The following is a 24,395-nucleotide window of genomic DNA, read 5'->3' as shown; positions in this document are numbered from 1 at the left end:
AGCTTTTGGATAAAACTCTTACTTTTAGTACCAGTATGTAAGTGACGCACCACAGCAATTATTGGCCTCTTAAGTGTACAAACACACATAATGGCTATTCAATAAGCAGTGGTGTAGAGCAGGCTGTACTCCAGTACACTGATTATACACAATTATTTTTCAGTCAATAATAGAGTCCAAATCCTTCTAACTCCACTCTGATGTCCATCACATACAGCCGTGTATTTCAGGTCAGCTGCTCTTGACTGCCTCTCACTTACATACAGTTTTTTCCTGTCAGCATGTTAAGTTTAGACACTGATTTAAACAGATCCTTACTGCCTCATTTAAAACAGCTGAATGCATATGATAGTGTACTGCTGATACATTTTTGATCAAATGAAGGTGACAGAGCACTCTTACGCCTCACTTGGAATAGAAAAAGAGGGTAAACATTTTTGAGACAGTCTACTCGACATAAAAAAATAGAACCACACTAGCTTTTCTGTGCATTATTTCACCTGCTTTATTCAGTGTCCTTTTCATCGGCTATAGTTTCACCGTAGAACTAAGGGACGGTTTTCCAAGTTTTTGAAAAGAGCTTTCACCACTGCTCCAAGGTCGCTCTGTTTTCCACATCCTAACAATTCCAACATCCTCGGCTCCGAAGGTTGTCATTGTTTTGTTCCTTTTCCTAAAATAAAGTTCTCAGTTCGCAGTCCAATTTGTCATTTATTTTACATTATAGATGTTATTTATGTTATTTATTTAACAGCTAAGCTAGATGCAAATACTAGCAGTCTTTACGTTTTATTCATTTAGCTTGTACTTTCTGGTACTGCATGAAAGAAGTTGGTGCTTCCAGACATCTGCATCAATATTTTTTTAATGACCCCTCTGCTGTTTCTTCTTCGTCTTATCACTCTTTACTGATGTTACGCATTAGCGCAACATCGAAGCCCCATGACATAATAACTTCTTCTGGAGTGCACTGACTCCAAATTAGACCTTACCATTCCAACTGCTAGTGGGTTGTTTTTTTTTACCAGTGAAAATAAAAGATTAGCAGGTAATTATAGTATTAGCATACTGTGTTGGGGATGGGCAGCTAATATGTCCTTATTGGGGAAAACATTTTGTGATAAGCTTTGTGATTTATCTTGATGACAATAATAATTGAGGCTGTTTACAAACTTCAAAAACTACAAGTATGGTTGGCATCAATATATTTCAGTATATTTGTAAATGTAGTATTTGCTCTTGAGTGGTACAGTTGTGCTACCAAATGTAAGTACCACACCGAAATACCCCAGCTGATAATTGGTCATTTTTATTTTAGAGCAGTATACAGGGACAGCTGTTTTGGCAAGAACACTGATGAGTTTTATTTACTTTTTATCATAAATCTTACCTTTACCACACTAAATACCCCAAAATATTGTGCTAAACGTTTGAGCTCATATCACCCTCTTTTACTAGATGTATAACAATAATAATAATAATCTTTATTGGTCATTGCACATGTACATTACAACAAAATTTGTCCTCTGCATTTAACCCATCCCTTATAGGGAGCAGTGGTCTGCCATTGTGCAGCACGCATGGAGTATTCTGGGGCTAAGGGTCTTGCTCAGGGACCCAGATTGGCAATCTGTGGGATACGAACCCGGCCCCTTGTGTCCCCTCCAGAACACACACCTCCTGTTTTAACCACTAGGCCACCACTCCCCCTAATACATGTCATAATACATGTCCATCTTTTAGTAATCATTTTGGGAAACCAAGGAGTAAAAGATTCACAAATCATAAAATGCTCACTCTTTGTATTTTCTACAAATACATTTAACACTGTGAAAATAGATATTTGCAGTATAGAATACCCCAACCCAAGACGGATCACTTTACGTATTTTAGGCTTTGAACAAGAGACGATCAATTACAGTCATTTCCTTTTAGTTTAGTGCCAATAGGAAGCCATGAAGAGGCAATAGGAAGCTATGAAGAGGATATCCAAGCTTTATTCTTTAATTTGCCAAGCTTTTGTGGTATTGTCACAGCCTTATAGCATTAGATCCTTTTTTGTTGGCTGTAATTTTTTGATTATGTCATGTCTCTTTATCAATGCAGGATTGTTAATGTTCGCATCAGAATGCATCTTGGGGGAAATTTCCCCCAGCTTCACTAAATAGTGTGCATGACAGCCTGTGTGTTGATGCACATAAAGTAAAAGACACAAATGCACAAAGTGAAAAGACAAAGAAGTGTAGTGAAGCAGGCATATTGTGAATGCGCCTCCTCTGAGGCCCTGTGACACCAGTGATCTGTGGAAAGGTTGGATGCTTCTAGTTTCAGCTCTATCAAGCTCAGGATCTTTGAGCAGCAGGATTCAGTATCACTGCTAATGTAACAAGGCTCATTTGTCTCAATCACAAGTCCCTGGAAGTATCGGCTGGCCATTGATGTCATTCATCTTCCTTGTCCTTGCCTGCTCTTTTTCAGCTGATGAAAACCTAAGACCTTCAAGGTGAATGGCACACTCGGTGCTCGTAAGCCTCAGTGTTTAAAAAAAAACAACAACTTTTGAATGACAGTCTGGCAAAAACAGACGGAAATCTGCAGATGTAAAATGTAAGCAGATGTGTGTTGTGGAGAAGGTATTTTTCTTATTTTTTGGGAGATTCATGTTATAGTTTGTTAGGAAAACAACTGCACAAGCATAAACGTTTCTCTTGTTCCCAATAATAGCCAGCGTTTTTGTCCTCTGTCGGAGTCTGTACACAGCACCTGCAGCTGACAAGATTGGCAGTATAGTCAGAGCAGATGTTGTTTTTATATGTGTTCATTATTTATTATTATTTATTTACAGTTGTTTTTGTCTCATCTTCACAAAAACAGAAAACATGTTTGTAGAAATTAATGCAAAGATGTTACAGCAACTTAAAAAAGCAAGCATTTTTTAGGTAAAATTATGATTCTTCTTAGTTGGTTTTATGCAGATCTATTGAGTTATGACATTTCTGTGTTGGACATCTGCTCAGAGGGCTTTCTTCCCATTCTCAGGCTCTGACAGAAACACTGACTCATGCCATTACTGTGTTTTGCAGCCTTTTCCATCTTCGATGGAGGGAATAAAGATCATGATTACTATCTGGCTCGTACAGCCAGTTTGCATTGTCTGGAAACATGTTTTCCTAAGGAGAGCACAGAGGGACAATTACTGTCAATTGAACTATTCAGCCTGCTCTGCATGCAAGTTCTGGCTTTGTGCCTTTGACCCACTGACCCTTCTCATCGCTTCATCATTATCTGCAGAGGGACCCAATCGAGTTGCAAAACAGACTTTAGACTTGACTTGGACTCTGGCTCTAAAAACATGAGGCTCGACTCAGACTTTTGGTTTGGGAATTCGGTCTCATCAAGAATTTGTATCTAACGTAATCGGGTAAAATTAGGCTGGCAAGAACAGATCATTTCAGTAAATGACCATTTGTGTACTGCAATGTATACAATTGATGGGTTGGGATATAAAGTTACGCACATTACATATGGCTTCTGTGTAATGTTTTTCAGCAGTATGTGTCAGTACAAGAGGCTAAATGTTGTTTGTTTTTATTTGATACTTCCATGAAGCAAGCATTTACATTTGGACCTAATTCATACCTCCCGGTCTGCTCTACTTTACTCTTGACCATGCAGCCTGTGTGATGGGAATTTTGTAATCTGTACCCACCCACTTGGGTCCCCTAGGGCTGTGTGTAGCCCACCTTTTTGTGACTGTGCAGTGTGTGCAGACAGGGACAATACAACAGCCAATCAAATGGTGGCGCCAAATGTAGAGCAGTTAAAAAACATACAAATGATGTATTAGATCATAAGCAGAGGAAGAAAAACAATGTGTTTTTTTAGGAAATATTGTGAAAAGAGATCTGTTTTCTCCATTTCGATAATTTAGCCTTCATGAACCAAATAGACACAAAACTGGATTCATTTTCTGGTGAGGAATCACTTTTCTTCTTATTCTTCTCTTCTAAGGGGTGTTCAATCCATTGCATAATTGCCCTTTTATAAGATTGCAGTAAAAACTGTATCTCTGAGTAAAACTCTGTGGTTCAACTGGGGAAAATTTGAATATTGGCACCTACGTGTCAGCGTGATCTAGGCAGCTCGTGTTCACAGATGCGGAGAGGCATGTTCAAGCTCTTAGCAACCTGCAGACCACAACTCTGACAGCTGTTGGGCATATTGTGCTGTTTAAAGGGTGTGTTTGATTTATTAACCATGAACGTTCATGAACCGTGAGCTTTTAATTGATCAGAATAATTTGTTCATGTTAGTTGTAGTTTTACAAAAACTACATGTTTGGCGACTGTGGCTCGGTGGGAAGAGTAGTTGTCTTGCAATCAGAAGGTTGTGGATCCGATTCCAGCTTCCTCCTGCCATATGTCGATGTGCCCCTGGGCAAGGCACTTAACCTCAAAGTTGCCTACCGATCTGCATATCGGTGTATGAATATGAGCATTAGTGAGTGCGATTGGGTGAATGTGGATCTAGTGTAAAGCGCTTTAAGTGGTCTGTATGACTGGAAAGGCGCTATATAAGTTCAGTCCATTTACCATTCTCAAATGGAACCCTTGATTAAATAACAATTTTAGGTTACTTCAAAACAAAACAAAGTAACCTACCACTTAAGCTCAACTGTTCAGCTAATGTCATTGCAAAGACACTCCCAGTCCTTCAAAATAAAACGCAACCGTTTTGAATTATTCTTTAAATTGAAAGGCACAGGTGTTATCCTATTTGTTCCAGGTTTAATAGATATTTATATTTTTCCAGGAGTAAGAATTACTCATATGACCTGTGATTATTTAAAAAAATAATAACAGCACTTTACATGTTGTAAAGTATTCTAAAACAGATCAAGATAAATGTTAAATGTTCATGTGTAAAATTGCACTTAAGGATAATGATTTGAATTCTTAAACTACAGCAATTCTGTGGTTTAGGCAATCTAGAGGGCATGCATCCGACGTGTGATACAAATTTTAGGCCTTAGAGACTTGCGATTTTAATTGGACTTGGGGAAAAAATTACTTGTAAACATCTCTAGAAAGAACCATGCAAGCAGGTCCTACTGATGTAGGGTTTCATTTCAGTGAGTGAAACAATAGAAATATCATACTCAGGACCCCACAACAGAATCCAGGCTGAATTACAGAAAATGCATACTAATACAGCAATTATAGGAAAAAGGAAGTTGTAGAGTGTGGCAAGAGCAAATTCCCTGGTGCCCTGGAACACGGCTCTTTGTTGTTATGTAAAGGTTTCTCTGTGTAATTGCTATGGATGTTTTGAAGGATTCATTATTTATATATTCATGTGTTTTTTTCTAAAGGAGTTTGCAAGGCAGCTCTCCCTGCAGAGAGTCAGGGTGTGCTTAACAAAGGCACTGTACCACAACGGAGCCTTGAACCATTGCCCTCTCAGTTCAAGTGGCCAAGCTCAAAAACTAAAAAAAAATACGTTACGTTACACCGTCTTCACCTGACTCTTAGAATTCAACCAGCAGTGCCTGCAACAGTCAATCAATCGGCCCTTTGTGATTTCAGCCTCAGTGATTTTGAATTTTGGTGCATCTTGAACAGGATTACAAGGCATAGTCCACTCCCATGCTAAGTGTTTGAAACACTTGAATGCATGAAGGAAAATGACAAGATATCAAAACACTAAATTACTTTTTGTGATTAAATCTTGGAATCAGAGTGAACCACTTGAGCCTTTTTTTCCAGGATGCAAAGAGAATAAGATTTGCCCTTTGGGCCCAGTCAGCTTGGCGAAACTTTACTTGTCATTGTAGAAGACAGGTGGGGGAAAGGATACAAACAGGGGACAGTAAAGAGTGATGGGGAGAGATTCTAGCTCAGGTGGGGAAGGCAGGGGAGGGGAAACGAGCGCCGCACACATGCTCCCCTTCATAGTGCATGTCTGCTCGGTATACCCGAGCTTTTGTTTTCTTCCCCCAGAGTGCGGCAAAGCAGACTCCCAGCCAAAAAGCTCGTCAATCTTTGCCAAAACTACACATAAATTATTGCCCAAATTGCCATCATGCCGTTGGAGAGAGATGTCTTGCGCTAGCAGGTTTGGGAATGTGCGTTCGCCCTCTCCTGCTCAAATTCATAAAGGGTGTCAGAATCCTCCTCAATAAAACAGTCAAGTAAATACAGGAGACATGAGGAGAAAAGAACTGCTCTGTTGTACAGACATCTGGAGTTGGGCAGTGTTGAAATATTAATAGGCCTCACACACAAACAAACACAGCAATGCACGCATGAGTTCATCCCAAAAGCAGCCCAGGGCAATGGTCCAGACCTGAGCTCCAGAAAAGTCGCTGAACTGATATGAAAGAAATAATGGGGGGGTAGCTTTAAAAGCCCATTTTCTGAAAACTGTAGCTGGTCTCTGGTTAAAAAGGATCACAGCCTAGACAGCTGAATGATTTGAGGGGGAATTAGCCAGACTCAGCGAGGAGACATCAAAATGTGTCAATTATGTCTTTGCTTTCTCTAATCCCCTTTGAGTGTTTTTTTGATTACTTCAGGATAGCTGTTAAAAGCTGCAATACAGAGGTTTCACTCTGTAAGTATATTCCAGAACTTCGCTGCGAGCATCCTTTGCTCTCAGAAGCCAGTCTGTGCCAATAGGACAGATCTGAGCTAAAATACCAGAAACACACACACACACACACACACACACACACATATACACACACACACACACACACACACTAAACAAGCACTGCAATTGTACAGGATGCATTTCACGCCATGACTGTGTTTTGCCAGTGACATTCAAATAACCTTTTCTTCTGTGGTATAAAAAAAAATAAGAAAAAGTATTGTGTTGTGCGACTTCACATGATAGCAGAGCCCTGGCAGATAAGAGAGGCAGAGATCTGATTCCATCTCTTGTTAGGCTGTCGCCTCTCTACAGCTCGATCTGACTCTTATGGGTATCTGTTTAGAGGAGGCTCTCTTTATTAACTGACAGCTGATCTACACTGTCAGATGGGAGGTTTGTGCGGAAAAAATAAATAGATGCACATAATGATGGAGGAGCATTGCAAAACAGTCTGTTTAGTTCTTGACCGTTTTTTAAAGACCGTGTTTGTCTCTCAAAGAAAATGTCCCTGCGTCAGGAATGTTATGGTAATTTCAAGCTATTTTAGAGCGAAAAATCAGTAACCACAGCTTGTCCGATGATAGAAGAATTGTTAATCTGCTCATAATGTCATGCCCTGTCCACCTTACATAATATCTGACATGAGCATGCTGGCTTGCGTCACTATGTCATTGACAGCTGTCAGCGCAACGTGGCCAAAACACACACACTTCACATACAGACGGGGCAATGTGTTTTCTCCATCTGTTTTGCATGATTTCTTTCCCAATGATATATTGAAATGTACCAGTGGGAAAAATTGTCTCTGTATAAACACATCAGCACTTGAAACCTTGGTTTCAGACTTCATTTGTGGTGTGCATCTATTGCAAATCACAAGGCCACGAGAAACTGATTTAATGGTACAATCGAGTAATGGGTTAAGCTCTCAGTATTATGATGGTGGCCTGGGCATGGGCCTGTAATATAGGGGGGATAATCTTAATCCTTCACCGTTATGTCAGTTTTCCAGCGGTTCAGTGGGAACTGCAAAGAGATTTTGACTACAGATTTTGCTATGTTTATAGCAGCCTGTAGGATAGTCACTTTTAACCTTTTATCAGCAGAGGTTTAATTAATAAATTGCACAAATTGTACTCATGTAATGATGCATTGTAAATTATTACATTTACAATGTAATCATTGTATAATGTTACAGTCCATCTATGGTGGTATTTATGAAGTTATTATTCTAAGTTATTATTTTTTGTGTTTTCACAAACAGTAAAGGTTTCATTTATCCCAAACTGTTTTTTATCAGGCTGCACAATATCAGGAAATTATGTAAAAGTGAATTTTATTGCAGAATTTGTAGTGATATTATGATTAATCCACATTTTCCTAAGTATTTTCTTTTCATCTCCCTCAGTCCACTATATCCCAACCTCTTTTTGTTAGCTTTAGTTTCTCACCCACTGAAAATATACAGTACACTGTTGCCCTTGTCAAGCCAAATATATTAGAATGCATGACACAGGAAATATAATATCCTACTGTATATTGCAGTTAAATTGTCCTTTGAGGTTGTGATATTACACACATTGATACTGCAGGTATGGTTACAATTTGATACATTGTGCAGCTCTAATTTTAACAAATATCTGTCAAGTTAATTTTTTAAACTAAAGATAGTCAAATGATCAAATGAAACTTTGTCATTGTTTACTTTTTCTACCTAATACTTAGAATGCTGCCAGATTTAAAAGATTTAAATGGTTTAAAAGTGGTGGAGGCTTAGATGCTTTTGAAAGTTTCCACAACAGACCAACAAAAACAACTTCCTTCTGTACCTCAAAGTTTCAAACAGGATGGCTTGAAGGACATTGGGTGCTTTTAATAGCAGCTTAGATCAAGCCACATGCTGGCAAGAACTATGGGCGAGAAATACAGCGGCATTTTATTATCGTGACGGGAATAATTATTTAGATTCCAGCAGATTTGCTCATAATATTGTGACATCACAGGAATTCAACTTTACATTTGTGAAGGAAGTTTGAGACCAGCTGATCACAGGTTTGTGGCTGATCCCCAATCTTTCTTTTTACATTTTGCCCTGCTAATACTAATTATAACTGATTCTTCATTAAAGCTATAAAATAAGAAGATATAAGGACCGCATTCAAAATAGATTTTGTTTTAGCTGTGGCCACTTGCTAATTGTTTTTTCAAAGCAGAGGCGACGTCACTGTGTGTGAGAAAGAGACGTCATGATAAAAAGGGTTTCAGAATTGAATTAAAAAAAATTTCAAGGCTTTCACATCTTAAATATATGAACTGTGTTTATTTAATGTCTTAAATACTAAGGAGTGTTTTTGTTTTAAATTCAGGATAATTTCCCATCCACTGAGCACCTCAACTTTGACAGTGAATCCAGGAGATGCTCTTTTAACACAAATATTGGTTGAAAGAGGTTTTACTGTTATTTGAAAACGAGAAAATTATTGAGTCAACATTTTAAACTATGCTAATTTTGCCAGTTAGTGTGGTTAGCATTGCTAAAACCGCAGTCTTCATGTGTATTCTCTAGAAAATATACATTCGTACTTTAAACCAGAGGTTTCCATGAGGCTGCCGATATTGCAAATCCATGATTCACGAGACACCAAGGTTAAACACTCAACAAAGCAACTTTGGTTTACTTTGTTCAGATTTCTTGCAACCTGATTTTAAAAAATGTCTCTCGCTCTCTCGCAGCCTGAGTAAATCACAGCCATGTTGTAAAAGATATGATTTCCTTTTGAATATCTTCTACATATGTGCTTCTTCTGACTTCATTTTTAAATGCAATACTGATGATGAACATAGCTTACTTTACATTTTCTTCCCACAATACCTGCATAGGCACTGCAGATTGCAATATGTTAATGATTAGGTATTTACTGATAAAAAGTAGATCAAATTTTTGAGTTTCCATCTGGCCAGTCACAGGTCAGGGTTGTCAAAATAGTACAAGCTGCTTTTGACAAAGCAAACTGACTGGTGGCAGACTTGATGTGTATTTATTTGACTCTTAGTTTCTTGGTCTTTTATGATGTACTGTACTGTTCTAACACTGGCTCAGTCTAAAGGCTGTGAAAAAGACAGTGAAGGGCACTGGGTGAACATGCGATGACCTCACTGGCCCTTTTGTACATGTGCACTGAGTGACGCGTCATCCCCTCGGAGGGCCTGCTAGTGTTGTGAGTGTCCTTGAGCTGCTCAGCCACAGACAAAGAACAAGCTTTAACATTCTGCATGACCGTCTCCTCTCTCTGCAGAACTCCTTATTCTCCACACCCGTGCCACGCTGCCTGGGTCAGGTTACTTCCCTGGCCCTTTGAGGCCATGTCTGGGTTGTGATTATGCTGCAGTTGTGATTCAACACAATCTTGGCATCTCAGCAGGTGTCTTTGAAGTGGCCTGCATGCAGAGAGGGCACTTCTCCGTGCTGTAAGGAGCGGCAGCGCTGCTGGGATGGGCTGTAGCATGGCTGCCTGTGTTACTGTGCCTGGCTTTGATGTTGTAAACAGAGCGGGCAGGACTGGCTGGCAGAGCAGTGAATGGGATCAGCGACACTGCAGCGGTCAAGCTCAAGCAAGCCAGCAGCTGCTTGATTCACACCAGAAGATAGTTAACTCCACAGTTTGTCAATATATATTGACCGCCGTATTTGGATACATGTAGATATTTTTGTTGATATTCTTTATTGTCTAAATTTTCACCCCCTTCTCATAGAAAGCATTCAATGTACTTAAATATATTTTTTTCACTATATTTTAGACTATAAGTTTTTCTGGTCCATAGACAAGCCCTTTTTACTGTTGAGTGCACCTAGCATCCATGGGCTTGTGTGGCAGCAGAGTGAAAGAGCATACGTTTGAGAGACTGGATGCACTTGGGGCCGTCCTGCAGCAGATAGGGCTTTGCTAAACTATGCTCTTGTGGAGGCATATGCCCAGCCTGGTACTCCTGTGTCTGCACTCTCACTGCTTTCACCTGATGTGGCACAGCCTCTGTCAGGCTTGAGCAAGCGCCCAGCCATCCCTGCTTCTTCAGGAGAGATGAAGGCATCTCGCAGCCCTGCTGTGGGGGTGGGGGGAAGCAGGCAGCAGGCTAAGCCTGGAGCTATCAGAGGCTGGCGCTCATAGCCAAAAGCATGTGGGTTGTGGACAGGGTGGGTGGAAGCTCAGCTTAACTCTGCATGACAGCCGTAGAAGCAGCCCTGCACTGCCACCCAATGGCCGGGGACTGTCACTGAAGCCTTTAGAGCAAAATAACCACAGCTAGTCATAATTACAGCACGCTTCAGTTGTTGTGAGTGCATGTCAGAACAAATTATGTAAGTAATGAGGCTGAAAATGCTAAAGGAGTCGAAACACGCTGCACTGCTAATGCTCATGCGGTGAGAACACAAAAACAAACAATAAAGTGCACTCATACAGAGATAGACCTAAATGAAATAACAAGCAACTGTGCACAGTAAGGACAAGATTAATTATAAATTAACCCTCTCAGTAAGGTTGTAAGAGTCCGCCTCCTGCCTGGATTCTGCTCTAATCCAGACCGACGAGGTGCAGTGCCCTCTATTGTACGGGAGAATCGCAAATCACAGGAGGTGTTGTCTGGAGGAGAATTAATTGTGCATGTTCCACCTCTCCCTTTTGTTCATTTTTCTAAAATCTAGGCTAATTCCAAGTAAACATGGCTGGTCTTGTTGACTCCAGCAGCGCAAGGAGAGATCCCCTGAATGAACAGAGTGCGGCTCCCGGGTTGCTGGATTAGAGGCTCTGTGTTAAGGGCCTCTCCTGGGCACGCCTCGGGGACGAGGACATTATCCACATAACACAATGCAGGCTCCCAGGCAGCTGATTAAATGGGCAGGGATCTCTGGATTGAACTCCAACAAAAGTACTTTTGATGTGATCAAACTGAAATAAAGAGGCAGCTTGTTGAGGTGTGCAGGAGATATTTTAAGGCTTTTGTCTTTCGATGAGACCTGAGGCATTATAGCAGACAGTTGGGCTTGGTTTGAGGGAAGAAGCTGATGTAACACTCTGAAAATGTGCCACCTCTTTTTAAAAAGTATTTTACGTATCAAGCTCTATGTAGGGAATGAATCATATACCTTACCTGAGTGCTGTAGAACTAAATGTCAATGTCCGTTGTATTTGCGTAGATCATTTAAAAACAACCAATGCTGACCAAAGAGCTTCATGGCCAAGACAGACAAGGTATTAAAATACAGTAAAAAGACACATTGTCCACTAAAATATAAAAGAATAAAACAGAATAAAATTGCAGTGTATATGTGGTGAGAAGCTATTAAACAGATTTTGGTCAGCAACTTAAAAAACCCAGTCAGCTTTTTTTCTTTGATTTTGGCCGTTATACATCCAAGAGAAAATGCTTGGTTGAAGGTCTGTGGACATTAAGATCTTTTAAATAAAAAAAACTAAAGATGGTGTAAAGATGTGTAATAAACCTTAAAATAAATTTCTCTTTTAATGCAGTAGCATCATCTCATACTAAAACATTTAGAAAAATACAAATTTCAGTACATTTACTCTGTAAGGAAAAAAATCCTCTAAAAACTTTTTTTTTTTTTTTGATAACCAGTAGCACAATTGTTGAACATTTCACAGTGTTGGAGCATACAGACAGAGCATTCCTCTTTGCACAATCTCTCGCAGTCTGTTCTGCAACTTTTAATTGTATCCTTGCTGCAAGACACCTGAATCCACTGGCTAAATAACCTCCTCGGCAATGTCACCAAATTGGAGATAGGACCGGTAACATATCAATCAATTTTTTCCACAGCAAAGTTGCCTAGAATTTCTGTTGCCAACAGAACTAATGTTTTTCTCATCTGACTAAAGCATGCGGTTCCAGTTTAGCAAACTTCATGTGTTTACATTTGTGATAGTAGGACAGGAAAAGTCTATCCTCCAGGCATGTATCCCAAGCAACCAGTTGGCATGTAGATGACCTCTAATGGTTTTTATGGAGACTTGGTGACCCCAAGCTGCCACTTTAGGCTGCAGTTCTCTAAGTGACTAGATAAACGTGGCTCCAGCCTGGTGGCAAGTGGTAAAAAGACATGGATCTTATTGTGTCATATTTATATCTCAGGGAAACGGGAAGCTCTAGATTACAAATTAACAATTTTATAAAAAACTGACCAGCTTTACAGAGTAAAGTGTAAATTTAAATAAATGTACGTCTTTTAAGTTTTTACCATCTTTACTTGAGGTGCTGAGAAATGTGGCGCTTCAAGTTGCAAGAGCACTTGCTGCCCTGATTGGCTGTCAACATCATTGGTTAAAAGGAAACAAAACATTATATCATGAGAGAACATCCTACGGCAGTGCACTGATGGAAACGGCGCAATTGAGAAGGACTAGGAGATAGAGATCTCTGGAGGGTGGGGGCAGTAAGTGTGTGTGTGGGGGGGGGGGGGGGGTTCAGAGGATGGGAGTGACAGCGAGCGCTGTGGTGATGATGCTGAGATCAGTGGGCCGAGCTGGGAGTTCAGGGTGTCTGATGTCTGTGTGTTCTGCCCGTTGTGCTGCAGTTCTGCTCCTGAAGCAAGGGCGGACGATGGATGAGGCCCGTCCTCTCCGGGCTTTTGTCTTTCATCTCAGGCCTGTCAACAGCACAACGCCACAGCCAAACTTAAACTGAAGCATTTTCTTCTGGAGCTCGCTCTCACACACACACACACACACACACACAAATACACACAGTTGCTGCTCCATCCAGCACAGCGGGGATGTTATGATTCTTTGTGGATGCAGTGGATTTGCTCCTGGGGGGGGGTTTATGGTTCTGAAATGTAAGAGGCTGCATGAAGTCAGGTTTCCCACCAGGGAATAGACCTCCTCATGTGGCTAAATGAGCTTTTGTCATTACAAAAGGTTTATATTTGCACTACTGTGGGATATTAGGGTTTGTGGGCAGTCGGGTCTTTTCTTAATGCAAGTTATGTTTTGCAAATTGATGTCATGTTTGTACCGGCTGTTGTCGAGCACTTTAAAATTGGATCCTTCCCTTAAAAAAAAAAAAAAAAAAAGCCCGCTCTCACACACACACACACACACACACACACACACAAACAGGCGCACACATAAACGCAGCTCTAAATATTCAGCTAATACTGCATGGAAGTGAGGATTCAAAAGCCACTGGATGAGATGTTTTTAGAAGCACAGTGCTCTTTCATGTACCAACATGGATCCATGGTGAGAGGGTTGTACAGCAGCTTGTGACAGCAAAATGTTGATTTCCTTTTCCCCATACTTATTTATTTCTTTCACTTCCTTTTCTTCTCTGCAGCTCAAATCGAAATAATTCCCTGCAAGATCTGTGGAGACAAATCATCAGGCATCCATTACGGCGTGATAACATGTGAAGGCTGTAAGGTAAGCATCAAGAGAAGCGAACCTGTTAGTGTGATGGGTTGTAAGCATGTGAAAGAGGAAGGGAAAAGACAGGGAAAACACAGAGGAGGTAGAGAAAGTTGCTTGTTTGGGGGGAAAAAAACATCATGAATTGGTGCTGACGTTTTACAGAGATTTGGAGCGGGAGCGTGGTGTGCAAACACGCGCAGCACGACCATTAAAGTGGTCAAGCACTACTGAGGACATCACAGAAAGCCACAATTAGTAGGACATAGTCATTCCTCTGCCTTCCTTTGCCTTTTCCCTCCCAGGGAAATGTCTTTTTTGCTGTTTTTTTTCCTTTCGTTTTTTTTGCTTCTGCTGCTCTTCTTGAAATAGGATGATCAAAAGGAGAGTGCTTTGAATTATACCAGATTGTTGGCTGTTTGCTACAGCGCGTTTCTCCCCATTGAAGCCAGCTTTTGTACTGTTTCAAATACACCAGCCATTGACAGCGAAGGAAACTTTGTGCACAGAGTGTATTCCTGTCCCTCCCTCGTGCTTATCACCAAGCACATCATTAGCATTCCTCAACCAGCCTCCACCTTTTTCTGTTTCCTTGTGTGTATGTGCGTGGGTGCGTGTGTTTGTGGGGTGTGTCTGTGTGTGTGTGGGACAAAAAAGAGGCTCTTTTCAGCTCTTCTTTCCAGCGACCCTCTTTCTCCCTCTCTCTTACACACACAGATCCTGGAAAGGATAAAACGCTAAAGAATAAACTGCTGAAATCTATCTTTAATGATTGCTAATTAGTCCACAGGCAGAAAGACCTTTAATGGTACGTGCGAGTACAAAAGTTTGGACCATAAATCATTGCATTATTAAGGAGTGCTGCATGTCACTGGCAGTTTTACTCTGTTTCCATAATGGCTTCCATTATAAAGCAACTTGGCAGCTGTCAGCTGTTTTCTTGTAATTAAACAGCCAATGAGCAGCTAATTAAGACATATGTGTGTAGAGCAGTAGAGTGGGGCATGTTAATGATGTGCTGGAATCAATTCATTAAGTCAAAGGATGAGGAATCCAGTTGCTGTGCGTTTGCAATCCTTTAGCCTTGCACATGCCTGTGCTGCATTAATCAACACTAATAACGCCACTGAAGAGAAATGCCAGCCGCTGTTATCATGCACTACCCAAAACATGCCGCCCTCGTGTTGTACATGCTGGTGGATATACAGCGCTCTTTAAATGCCAGCAAAGAAGTCAGAAAAATACCACCGCAGTAGTTTTTGTTGCATTTCAATTTGCAAGCAGTAAAATGAAAATATCACCACCGGGAGTACAGTACATCCCCGCCAGGCTGCAATAAATCTTGTCAGCACTAGAGCACAATGAAGACATAAAAATGATCCCCCTACTGCGGTGCCAGAGCGAGTTTTTGTGGCCAAGGAGGCCTGTTCAGCAAACCTAAGGCGTATTTTGCGTGCCCCTTTCCCTGTTCAGGGCTTCTTCAGGAGGAGTCAGCAGAGCAATGCAGCGTACTCCTGCCCCCGTCAGAAAAACTGCTTGATCGACCGCACCAGTCGCAACCGCTGCCAGCACTGCAGGCTGCAGAAGTGCCTGGCTGTGGGAATGTCACGGGATGGTAAGTTGTTTTACGGGAGACGATCGACAGGTGGGTGGATGCAATGGGGAGGGATACCAGGAGGTAAAGAGCTCAGGCACTTATGTGTATGTTGTGATTTATGGCTTCACTGTATGGCGATTAAACCCTAAGTAAAGATGTCTAAAATGCTTTGAAATTGATTTTTTTTATTTTTAGAAAAAGTCCAACCTTTAATTTAAGAAACCCTCTCAGTAAGGTTGTCAGAGTTTGCCTTCTGCCTGGATTCTGCTCTAATCCGGACCGACAAGGTGCAGTGCCCTCTATTTTACGGGAGAACTGCAAATCTCATTAAGAAATGTTTTTTTTTCAAAATCACCTGTGCCATACTAATTACCAGCCCTGCTGTCATTACTTTCAACAGCCCCCATTTGCTCATATGACAGCACTTAGTCTTCTATAACTTTTGATATGTTTGGAGCATACAGAGAAAGGGATGTTTGACCATCTTTTTTTTTTTACCAACTCCAGCCCTCAAGGTCCTGTGTGTCTTAGATGTGTCCCTTCACTAACACTGCTCACTCAAATGGCTTAATTAACTCCACACCATGTCAAATGTTGTGCTGGACTCTATGAATTAATTTAGTTTGTGCAATAAGTTAGGGAAACATCCAAAGCAAGCACGTTAATTTTGTGTCTATTAAACTAGTTCAGTGTTTATATATAATACATTATGTTTTGGCCTTGAATTCTGTGAAACGATCAAAGATGACCCACCATGTTTTTATTTCAAAATCGTCTGGTATTTAAATGACAAATCATGCTGCTATGCACTCTAACAAGGCTTCCAGGGTCTTCGAAAAGAAACAGGCCCACAGCATCACAGATCCTCCACCATACTAAAAAGGGGCCATGAGTTGTTTTTCTACATATTCATCCTTAAAAAACAATGATCATTTGTTGCTGAAAAGGCCAGTCTTTGTCTCATCTGAGAAAAAGGTTCCAGCAGTGTTTTACTCCACAGGAATCCACATATTACTCCTGATCATCTTAAAAAAAGTATAAATAAGAAAAATACTACAGTTACATTTATTTTACAGAATCAGTCAGACACGCTGAGATTACTGGCACCAGTAATCATTAAAAAAAAATTATGATTTTAAATAATGTTTTTTTTTTTTTCACCGAATAATTGTGCTCAGAAATAAGGAGTGTTTTCTCCTGACTTATCTGGTGTAAGATTATGCTGCTGCAATCAAAGATTCAATTCTTTTAAGGGATTTGACACATCTTTAACAGGGATATCAATAAACGTGGAGGGCAGTGTATATAAACATTACAAGGCAGGGCCATTCGCTGTCCAACTGTCCATAGAGAAATCATTGATTTCATTGGACACAGAGGGAGAACATTTCTGGCAATGTTCATTATATGCCAGCGGTGGGATAGTTGTTGCTGTAATAAAAACCTGTTTTCATAAAACAGGAAGTTGTTAGAGGGTGTTGTTATTGCTGCTGGAGCCAAGATGCAACGATAAAAGCCCCTAGGTGGGCGTTTGTGTCTTTCTTTGTCAGGCATGTCCAGACTAGACTGAGCTGAGGAGGTTCTGTCTTAAGAGAGCAGACCTGTGATATTTTTTTCACTACAGATTGGATTTGCAGATTTGAAGTGAAAATCTGAATGCACCTCAACATTCACAGAGCCTGCCTCATTCCCATGCACATATATTGTCATGAATATAAATGAACGCAGAAGTAATTGAGTACTGTGTGCACAGCTAAGTGATGCGCAGTTCATCACTCATAAAGGAAGGTGACTCTTACCTTTACCGGACATATCAGAGCCTCTGTGCTCTTGCTCTCCTCATTTTCCTTCTGCACACCTTTTATTTGCATAGACACATACAGATATAATGGAACACATAGACTCGCACACATGCACACTGTGACCTCCTGACTTACCGTCAGTCCCCCAGAACAGCCAAGACGTTTCATTCGCAACACACTGTTTAGTCTGAAAGGCCTAAAACAGGACGCAGGCAACTGTCCTTTCCTCATGTTAGACTCTCCGATGAGCTGTTTTTACCTCACTCATTAATAATGTTGCTCTTTTTTTTAAGTAATTTCTGTTTTCCCGAACTATATAGATTTACCCATTGTTTTATGTCTTACCTTTCAAGTATTTTATTACACATTAGCTATGAGCCTCATACTTCCAGTGTAGTTTGTGATTGTTAGCTAATGTGTTGTGGTATGAGCATTACATACTACATTACCAAGTTTTGTGTGCTGCTCATTATTGTTTTAATTAGGTGTATGCCAGTATGAGATTTTCAAAATATAACCTTGAGTAAAAATTACCATGACTTCACTGTATAACATATTTACATTAAATCTTTAAACAAATATGTAAAACATAATCTATTTGCTTTTATTTTAAACAGAAAAGCAACAACTATGTCTACCGCTGCCAAAATAATAGAACAATAATTATTACAGGTCTAATAATTTCATCTATACCATTTGGACTTTGACATACAGATTTATCCAAATATATAGAATAAAACCCACTCAATTATGTCAAATATGTCCTAATTTGTAGTGATACATTTATTACACCATTTTGTCACCCTGTTTTTTTAGATTTACAAAATTATAAAAAAGCCATTAGTGGAGCAACAGTTAAGCTCCACATTATTCATACCTTTGGCAGATTTGGATTTAAATTGTTTTGTTTTACAAAGAAAGGAATAATTGGAAATGAGTAAATCATCTATGGGAAGATAATAAAGCACTGCTAAAGGAGTATCAGTTTTGAAAAAAACATTGTGCCTTTTTAAAATGTATATTTGATTACAAAAATGGCACATCAAAAATTATTTAGTCTTTTCTGAAAATCTGTGGAAAAAATGTATTGGCATTACAGCAATAAAACCCTTTCTCTAATTGCTGAACAGCTTTTTGCATTTTTCCACCTGGTTGGTGACGATTTATCTTTAATGATGGGCCTCCTTACCATTTCCCTAATCTCCACAGGTTCTCTGAGGTTCAAGTCAAGACACCAAAATGATAACATTACTTCCAGTCAGAAGAAACAGGTTGATAAATTTAAAGGATTACTTAAATTTCTATATCTGCCAGGGGTATGAATAATTTCTTGCCTCACTATAACTGAAAGCATTGTCATGTACAAATTGACCACTTGTGAAAGTTCTATATATCAAAACTATACCAGGTCCTGATTTGTGAGACTCAAGTAGCTTTAAAAGAAACACTAAATTATCTGCAAACATAAATTGCCCAAACATAAACCTTAAAAGATAAAACCTGGTGCGAGACCTTAGTTCTGATGCATTTAATGAATAGAACAAAAAGGTTAATTTTTCAGTATGTGACCTCCAGATCAAAGAAAAATAGACTGATTCCAATCTCTGGCCAATTGATTAGTGCATTTGTAAAATTTTCTAGATTCAGGGACCAACCTTGTTAAATCTAATGCCTGTAAAAAAAATTGTGCAGACGTTACATTCTTAAAATTATACAAGTATTTAAATTAGTGAGGTTTCTCAGTCTAGTATATTATTTCACTTTTGCTTGATTCTAACACTTGTTTTGTTTGTTTTGGACCAGCGGTGAAGTTTGGCCGCATGTCAAAGAAGCAGAGAGACAGCCTGTACGCTGAGGTCCAGAAGCACCGGCTGCAGCAGCAGCAGCGAGACCACCAGCAGCAGCCCGGGGAGGCAGAGCCGCTCACACCCAGCTACGGCCTCTCGGCCAACGGCCTGACGGAGCTACACGACGACCTCAGCGGCTACATGGACAGCCACACTCCTGATGGCAGCAAGCCCGACTCGGCGGTCAGCAGCTTCTACCTGGACATCCAGCCGTCCCCTGACCAGTCAGGCCTGGACATCAACGGCATCAAGCCGGAGCCCATCTGCGACTTTGCCCCTGGCTCCGGCTTCTTTCCCTACTGCTCTTTCACCAACGGCGAGACCTCCCCCACCGTTTCCATGGCTGAACTAGGTAAGGAGCAGGGAAAGGAAGGGAGAGGTTAAAGGAGAGACAGTGAAACGAAGGAGGGGGTAGAACAACTCAACCGTGGGGCAAACGACACAAAGGTTGCTTAAAATAGCAGGAGGTTGGAGACTCATCTCCAACACTCATTAAAAGATCCTCTTTTTTTTGTAATTAGTTTCCATTAATTAGGGCCAATCGGGATCCAGCAGGGCAGGCGTCTGGGGAAATCATTTTTTTAGGCTCCCTTGTGCCTAGGAACTCCTTTTAACAGATGTGTTTTCAAAACCATTTAAATTCTTATACTCAATATTTCTCTGGGAAAAAATGTGACCTTTGTTTCAGTGAGTAACGTGGCACCCTCCCCCTCCCCTTTCCATGCATTTGTGTCATAACTAGATTGGCTTCGCCTCAACCTTAAGCTATGAGCTTCCTGCAGGCAGTATAAGGAAATGTCAACAAGCTTTCTCCCCAAAACAGCCCACGTGTATTCACCCTCCCTCCCACCCTTCCTTCTTCATGAGAGCTCAGTAAATAAATCTTCTTTTCCTGTGGCATTTTTCATCACTGAGGTCTTCACTTTCACATAGCTCTGTGTGTAACACTCAGATCTCAGCTGAAATCATCTGGGTTTGTCATGATGATGATGATTGTGTTTCAGAGCACCTGGCCCAGAACATCTCAAAGTCGCACATGGAGACCTGTCAGTACTTGAGAGAGGAGCTTCAGCAGATGACCTGGCAGGCTTTCCTTCAGGAGGAGGTGGAGAGCTACCAGAGCAAGGTAAGAGGGTCGGCTTTGCAGCGTACCTCCGTCGCAGCTGCAGTTATTGAAACTATTGTTTTAAAGCAGATAACCCATTCTGTGTGCTATCTTGTTCCTCAGCCCCGGGAAGTCATGTGGCAGCTGTGTGCCATCAAAATAACAGAGGCCATTCAGTATGTGGTGGAGTTCGCCAAGCGCATCGACGGCTTCATGGAGCTGTGTCAGAACGATCAGATAGTGCTGCTGAAAGCAGGTATGACAGCCTGTCAACATGGCCCGCTGCCGTCAAACTCAGCTCGGCTCACCTCCACCAGCCCCACTCCGGCGTTGTCATGGGGGTGTAGCTGACCTGACTGCACAAAGCTCCTCTTCTTCACACGCACAGATAGTGTCACAGACAGGAGGCCCCACCCCACTCTGCCACTGCCTCTTTCTGTTTTCCTCTGTTAATTCCATTCATAGCTGAGGCAGACGCTACATTGGATAAGACACCCTTTCCAGAGTTCTGATAATACCTATCATGCTAGCTGCCAATTGTTTCTGTTTTCTTAGAAATGTAGGATGTTTCTTCGAACTGCTCTAAAAAAGTCCCCTGTATTTATGTTGATACACAATGCCATCAACACTTATGGGAACCCCTGATAAAGACGTGTGAAAAGCCTTAACCTCCTTTTGCTGACAGGACAGCACTACTGTAGCTTTTACACAAAGCTGGAGATCTTTGACGATTTCTCTTTCCACAGTCTTTCTACATTGTCCAGAGTCCTCTCCGATGCTCTCTTCTCTTCAGTTTAACAAACAGGATTTAGTTTTTAAATTGAAATAGCTATGCAGGATGATAGTTATCGTTTCTGGTTAAACATTTCTGTATTAATTTGGTTATATCTTTGGGATCATTGTCCTGCTGAAAGACCAATTACGACTCATTTTCAGTTTACTGGTTTATTTAAAATTTTCTGGTATTTCAAACAGTTCATAGTGATATACATTCTAACAAGTGCCTTCTGAAATTTGGAAGAGAAACCCACAGCATTATAGATCTTTTACCGTACCCATCACTGGGCATGATGTAGTTTTTTACAGATCTATCCTTGGTTTCATGCCAAACCCACTTGGAGTGCATGTTGTAGAAATTCTTAGTCTTAGTTTTAGATCAAAGTACCTATTTTCATCAGCTTTCATGAAACTACCCAGATATGACTGAGGGCCTTTTCCAGACATGACGTCAACCAGATGGCTTGTAGATAGCATCTAACAGCAGTGGGGGGGGGGGGGGGGGGGGGGGGGGGGTTCACCATCCTTACCATCCTCCTCGCTGAGATAAACTGTGCTGGTAAAAAGAAGCTATAAAAAAATTTGACTAACTTATTTTAAAGGAGTTCTTAGGGGTGTTAATGTGTAGCAACAGGGACTTTTTTCCTGTGTAAATATACTGAAATAAAGGTTTCTTTTCTAAATTCTTCAGTGTTAAACACGGCAGTTGCAGTGAAAGATGAATTTATCACAAAGACTTTCTCAATTTTTTCAGCTATGTCACTAAGAGCTACTGTTATGTACTGTTTTTCTTCTTATTCACTCCCATCAGGTTGTACAGATTGTAGCACCAAATAAATAGCTTTTCTGCTAAAGAAAAAAGTGTCTGAATGAAAAAGTAACGTCACTACCTATTTTTGTCAAGCTCGGCTCTGTGGAAGAATAGCCTTCTATCGATGATGTTTTCATCTGCGGAGGCAGTTTTTATTCTCATCTGCCAACAGGCGTATTTCAACGCGGTTGTTTTCTTGTATTTCGGAAGATTAGCACAAAGCATAATCATGTGTTTTGCACCTCTGACTGTTGTTAGAAGGGGGAATAAAGAAAATCTTCCGCATCTTGTTCCTGTCTGTCTCTGCAGGCTCTCTGGAAGTGGTGTTTGTCAGAATGTGCCGTGCCTTTGACTCGCAAAACAACACAGTCTATTTCGATGGAAAATACGCCGGACCTGATGTGTTCAAGTCATTAGGTAAGTGGAGTGGGTGTGCAGGCAGGCAGACAGGCAGGCGTTGGTGTCTGCTTGTGTGTTGGTAAGCTGCTGTGTTTGTGTATCTAGAGTGTTTCCTTACAGTGTCTTCCTCTTCTCCTTGGTGTAGCAGCCAAAATTAGAGTTGGCTGTTTTTCCGTGCTCCACGCTGAAGGCCTGGAAGGAAACACTGAGCTCCTCATCCCTTCCTCATCTGGCATTTCTGTCTCTTCATCGGTTATTTATGGTAGAACAGAGATGTTACCGAGGCGCTGCTGCATATGGCTCCTGTAACTGTGAAATAAATAAAGCCAGACGGAGTGTCTTTGGGGAGAGCGCTATCAAAACTATTGCTGATAGTCTGACATGAAACATCTCAGGCAAAAAAGCAAATAGCAGTCATGTTTGACTGTCATACTTTCCTGTGATTTTCCAGCATGGATTTTCTTGTTTTGAGGTAGCTTCTTGACAGAGAAACTATAAATGCATCCCACAGTGATTTTGAGGATCTGCATTCCTGTTTCTTTGTGTTTGCTTATCACTGTGTTTATGTATTAGTGAACGTCCCTCTAACAGATAGCAAGGGACGGTGGCAGAGGGAGGGAGAGTGATGGGCTTTCGGAGCAGTGGTGGCATGTGCCTGTCTCTGTACGTCCCCAATAATTGATTTAACTAAAAGCCTCAACAGTGACCTCATTTTGGCTTGCGTAACACCGCCCAACTGCCAAAAGTGACTCGTCTGGGAGGCACAACTCAGTAAAAGCATTGCCTGTTCTGCTTAAGAAGCTCCCATGTGCTGTCAGCACACTGCTCTTTTTTATCCCTTCCCCTTCCTCTCCCCTCACTGTGTGCCTCTCTCCCAATAAAGATCAAGAGTGAATGTTGTTCTTTGGTCTTCCCCATGCTAAGCCCCTTCTCTCTCACTTTCTCTCCCTCTCTCTCCATGTCCTTTGCTGTGGCAGGCTGTGACGACTTGATCAGCTCCGTCTTCGAGTTTGGCAAAAACTTGTGTTCTATGCACCTGTCTGAGGATGAGATCGCCCTGTTCTCCGCCTTCGTGTTGATGTCTGCTGGTAGGTGTCAGTCACAGCAACAAAGAATGGGAGAGGGGCGGGAGCAGCCACACTCACCCACTCACCATAACAATATACCCTGCCTTGCAAAAGTAGTCATACCCCTCAAACTTTGTTTTGTCACATTTTAAGGTATATTTTATAGGGATTGTAAGTGATAGTCCAACATGAAGTTGCAGATAATTTTAAGTGGGGAGGGGAAGGAAAATTATTAATGTGTTTAAAAAAAAAAAAGGCAGGTTTAGGTCCTAGACAATATTCCAAGCATTGAACATGTTATGGAGCACTAGTCATTCCATCATCTCATAGGGCAAACCTATCAAGAGGTCCACATTAACTAGGTAGGGAGCACATTAATCAAAGATGCAGGCAAGAGCCCCATTACAACTCTGGAGGAGCATGACTGCTATCGGTTGTGTATGAAAAGGAATGCTGCACATAGCCCTAAACACACCATCCCCACAGTGATACATGGTGATGGCAATATCATGCTGTGGGGATGCTTTTCTTCGCAGAAACTTGTAAGCTGGTGAGGGCTGATGGGAAGATAAATAGACCAGGAAGAGGCTGCAAAGTCTTGAGACTGGGGTTTAGGTTTACCTTCCAGCAGGACAACGACCCCTAAACGTAGAGCCAGAGCTACTATGGGATAGTTTAGATCAATGCATATTTGTGTGTTCGAATGGCCCAGTCCAAACACGCTTTTAATTGAGAATCTGTGGCATCTCTTTCAAAATTACTATTCATCCAATCTTTGGGAACTTGGGCTGGTTTGCAACGAGAAATGGGCAACAGAATTAAGCATAGCAGGTAGAGACACACCTCAGCACAAGTTTTTTGATTTGTCAAAAAAAAATATATGTGCTACTTTGTCTTTGTCTGTCACATAAAATC

At 41.0% G+C, this 24,395-nt stretch overlaps 1 protein-coding gene across 2 annotated transcripts in view; it reads left to right on the top strand.

Moving 5' to 3' along the window:
- Positions 1 to 24,395, top strand: part of roraa (RAR-related orphan receptor A, paralog a) — a 279,737-nt gene that overhangs the window by 244,111 nt on the left and 11,231 nt on the right. For both annotated transcript variants that reach the window (XM_047385191.1, XM_047385199.1), the window contains 7 exons: positions 14,005 to 14,090; positions 15,549 to 15,690; positions 19,278 to 19,673; positions 20,326 to 20,447; positions 20,550 to 20,682; positions 22,324 to 22,431; positions 23,391 to 23,501. In XM_047385191.1, the coding sequence (XP_047241147.1) occupies positions 14,005 to 14,090; positions 15,549 to 15,690; positions 19,278 to 19,673; positions 20,326 to 20,447; positions 20,550 to 20,682; positions 22,324 to 22,431; positions 23,391 to 23,501 (1,098 nt within the window). The remainder of the gene's footprint in view (positions 1 to 14,004; positions 14,091 to 15,548; positions 15,691 to 19,277; positions 19,674 to 20,325; positions 20,448 to 20,549; positions 20,683 to 22,323; positions 22,432 to 23,390; positions 23,502 to 24,395) is intronic.

The sequence above is a fragment of the Girardinichthys multiradiatus genome, chromosome 2 (assembly GCF_021462225.1).
Source record: "Girardinichthys multiradiatus isolate DD_20200921_A chromosome 2, DD_fGirMul_XY1, whole genome shotgun sequence".
In the NCBI taxonomy this organism is placed as follows: domain Eukaryota; kingdom Metazoa; phylum Chordata; class Actinopteri; order Cyprinodontiformes; family Goodeidae; genus Girardinichthys; species Girardinichthys multiradiatus.
The sequence above is the reverse complement of the archived record's forward strand: the minus strand, read 5'-3'. Positions and strand labels throughout refer to the sequence as shown.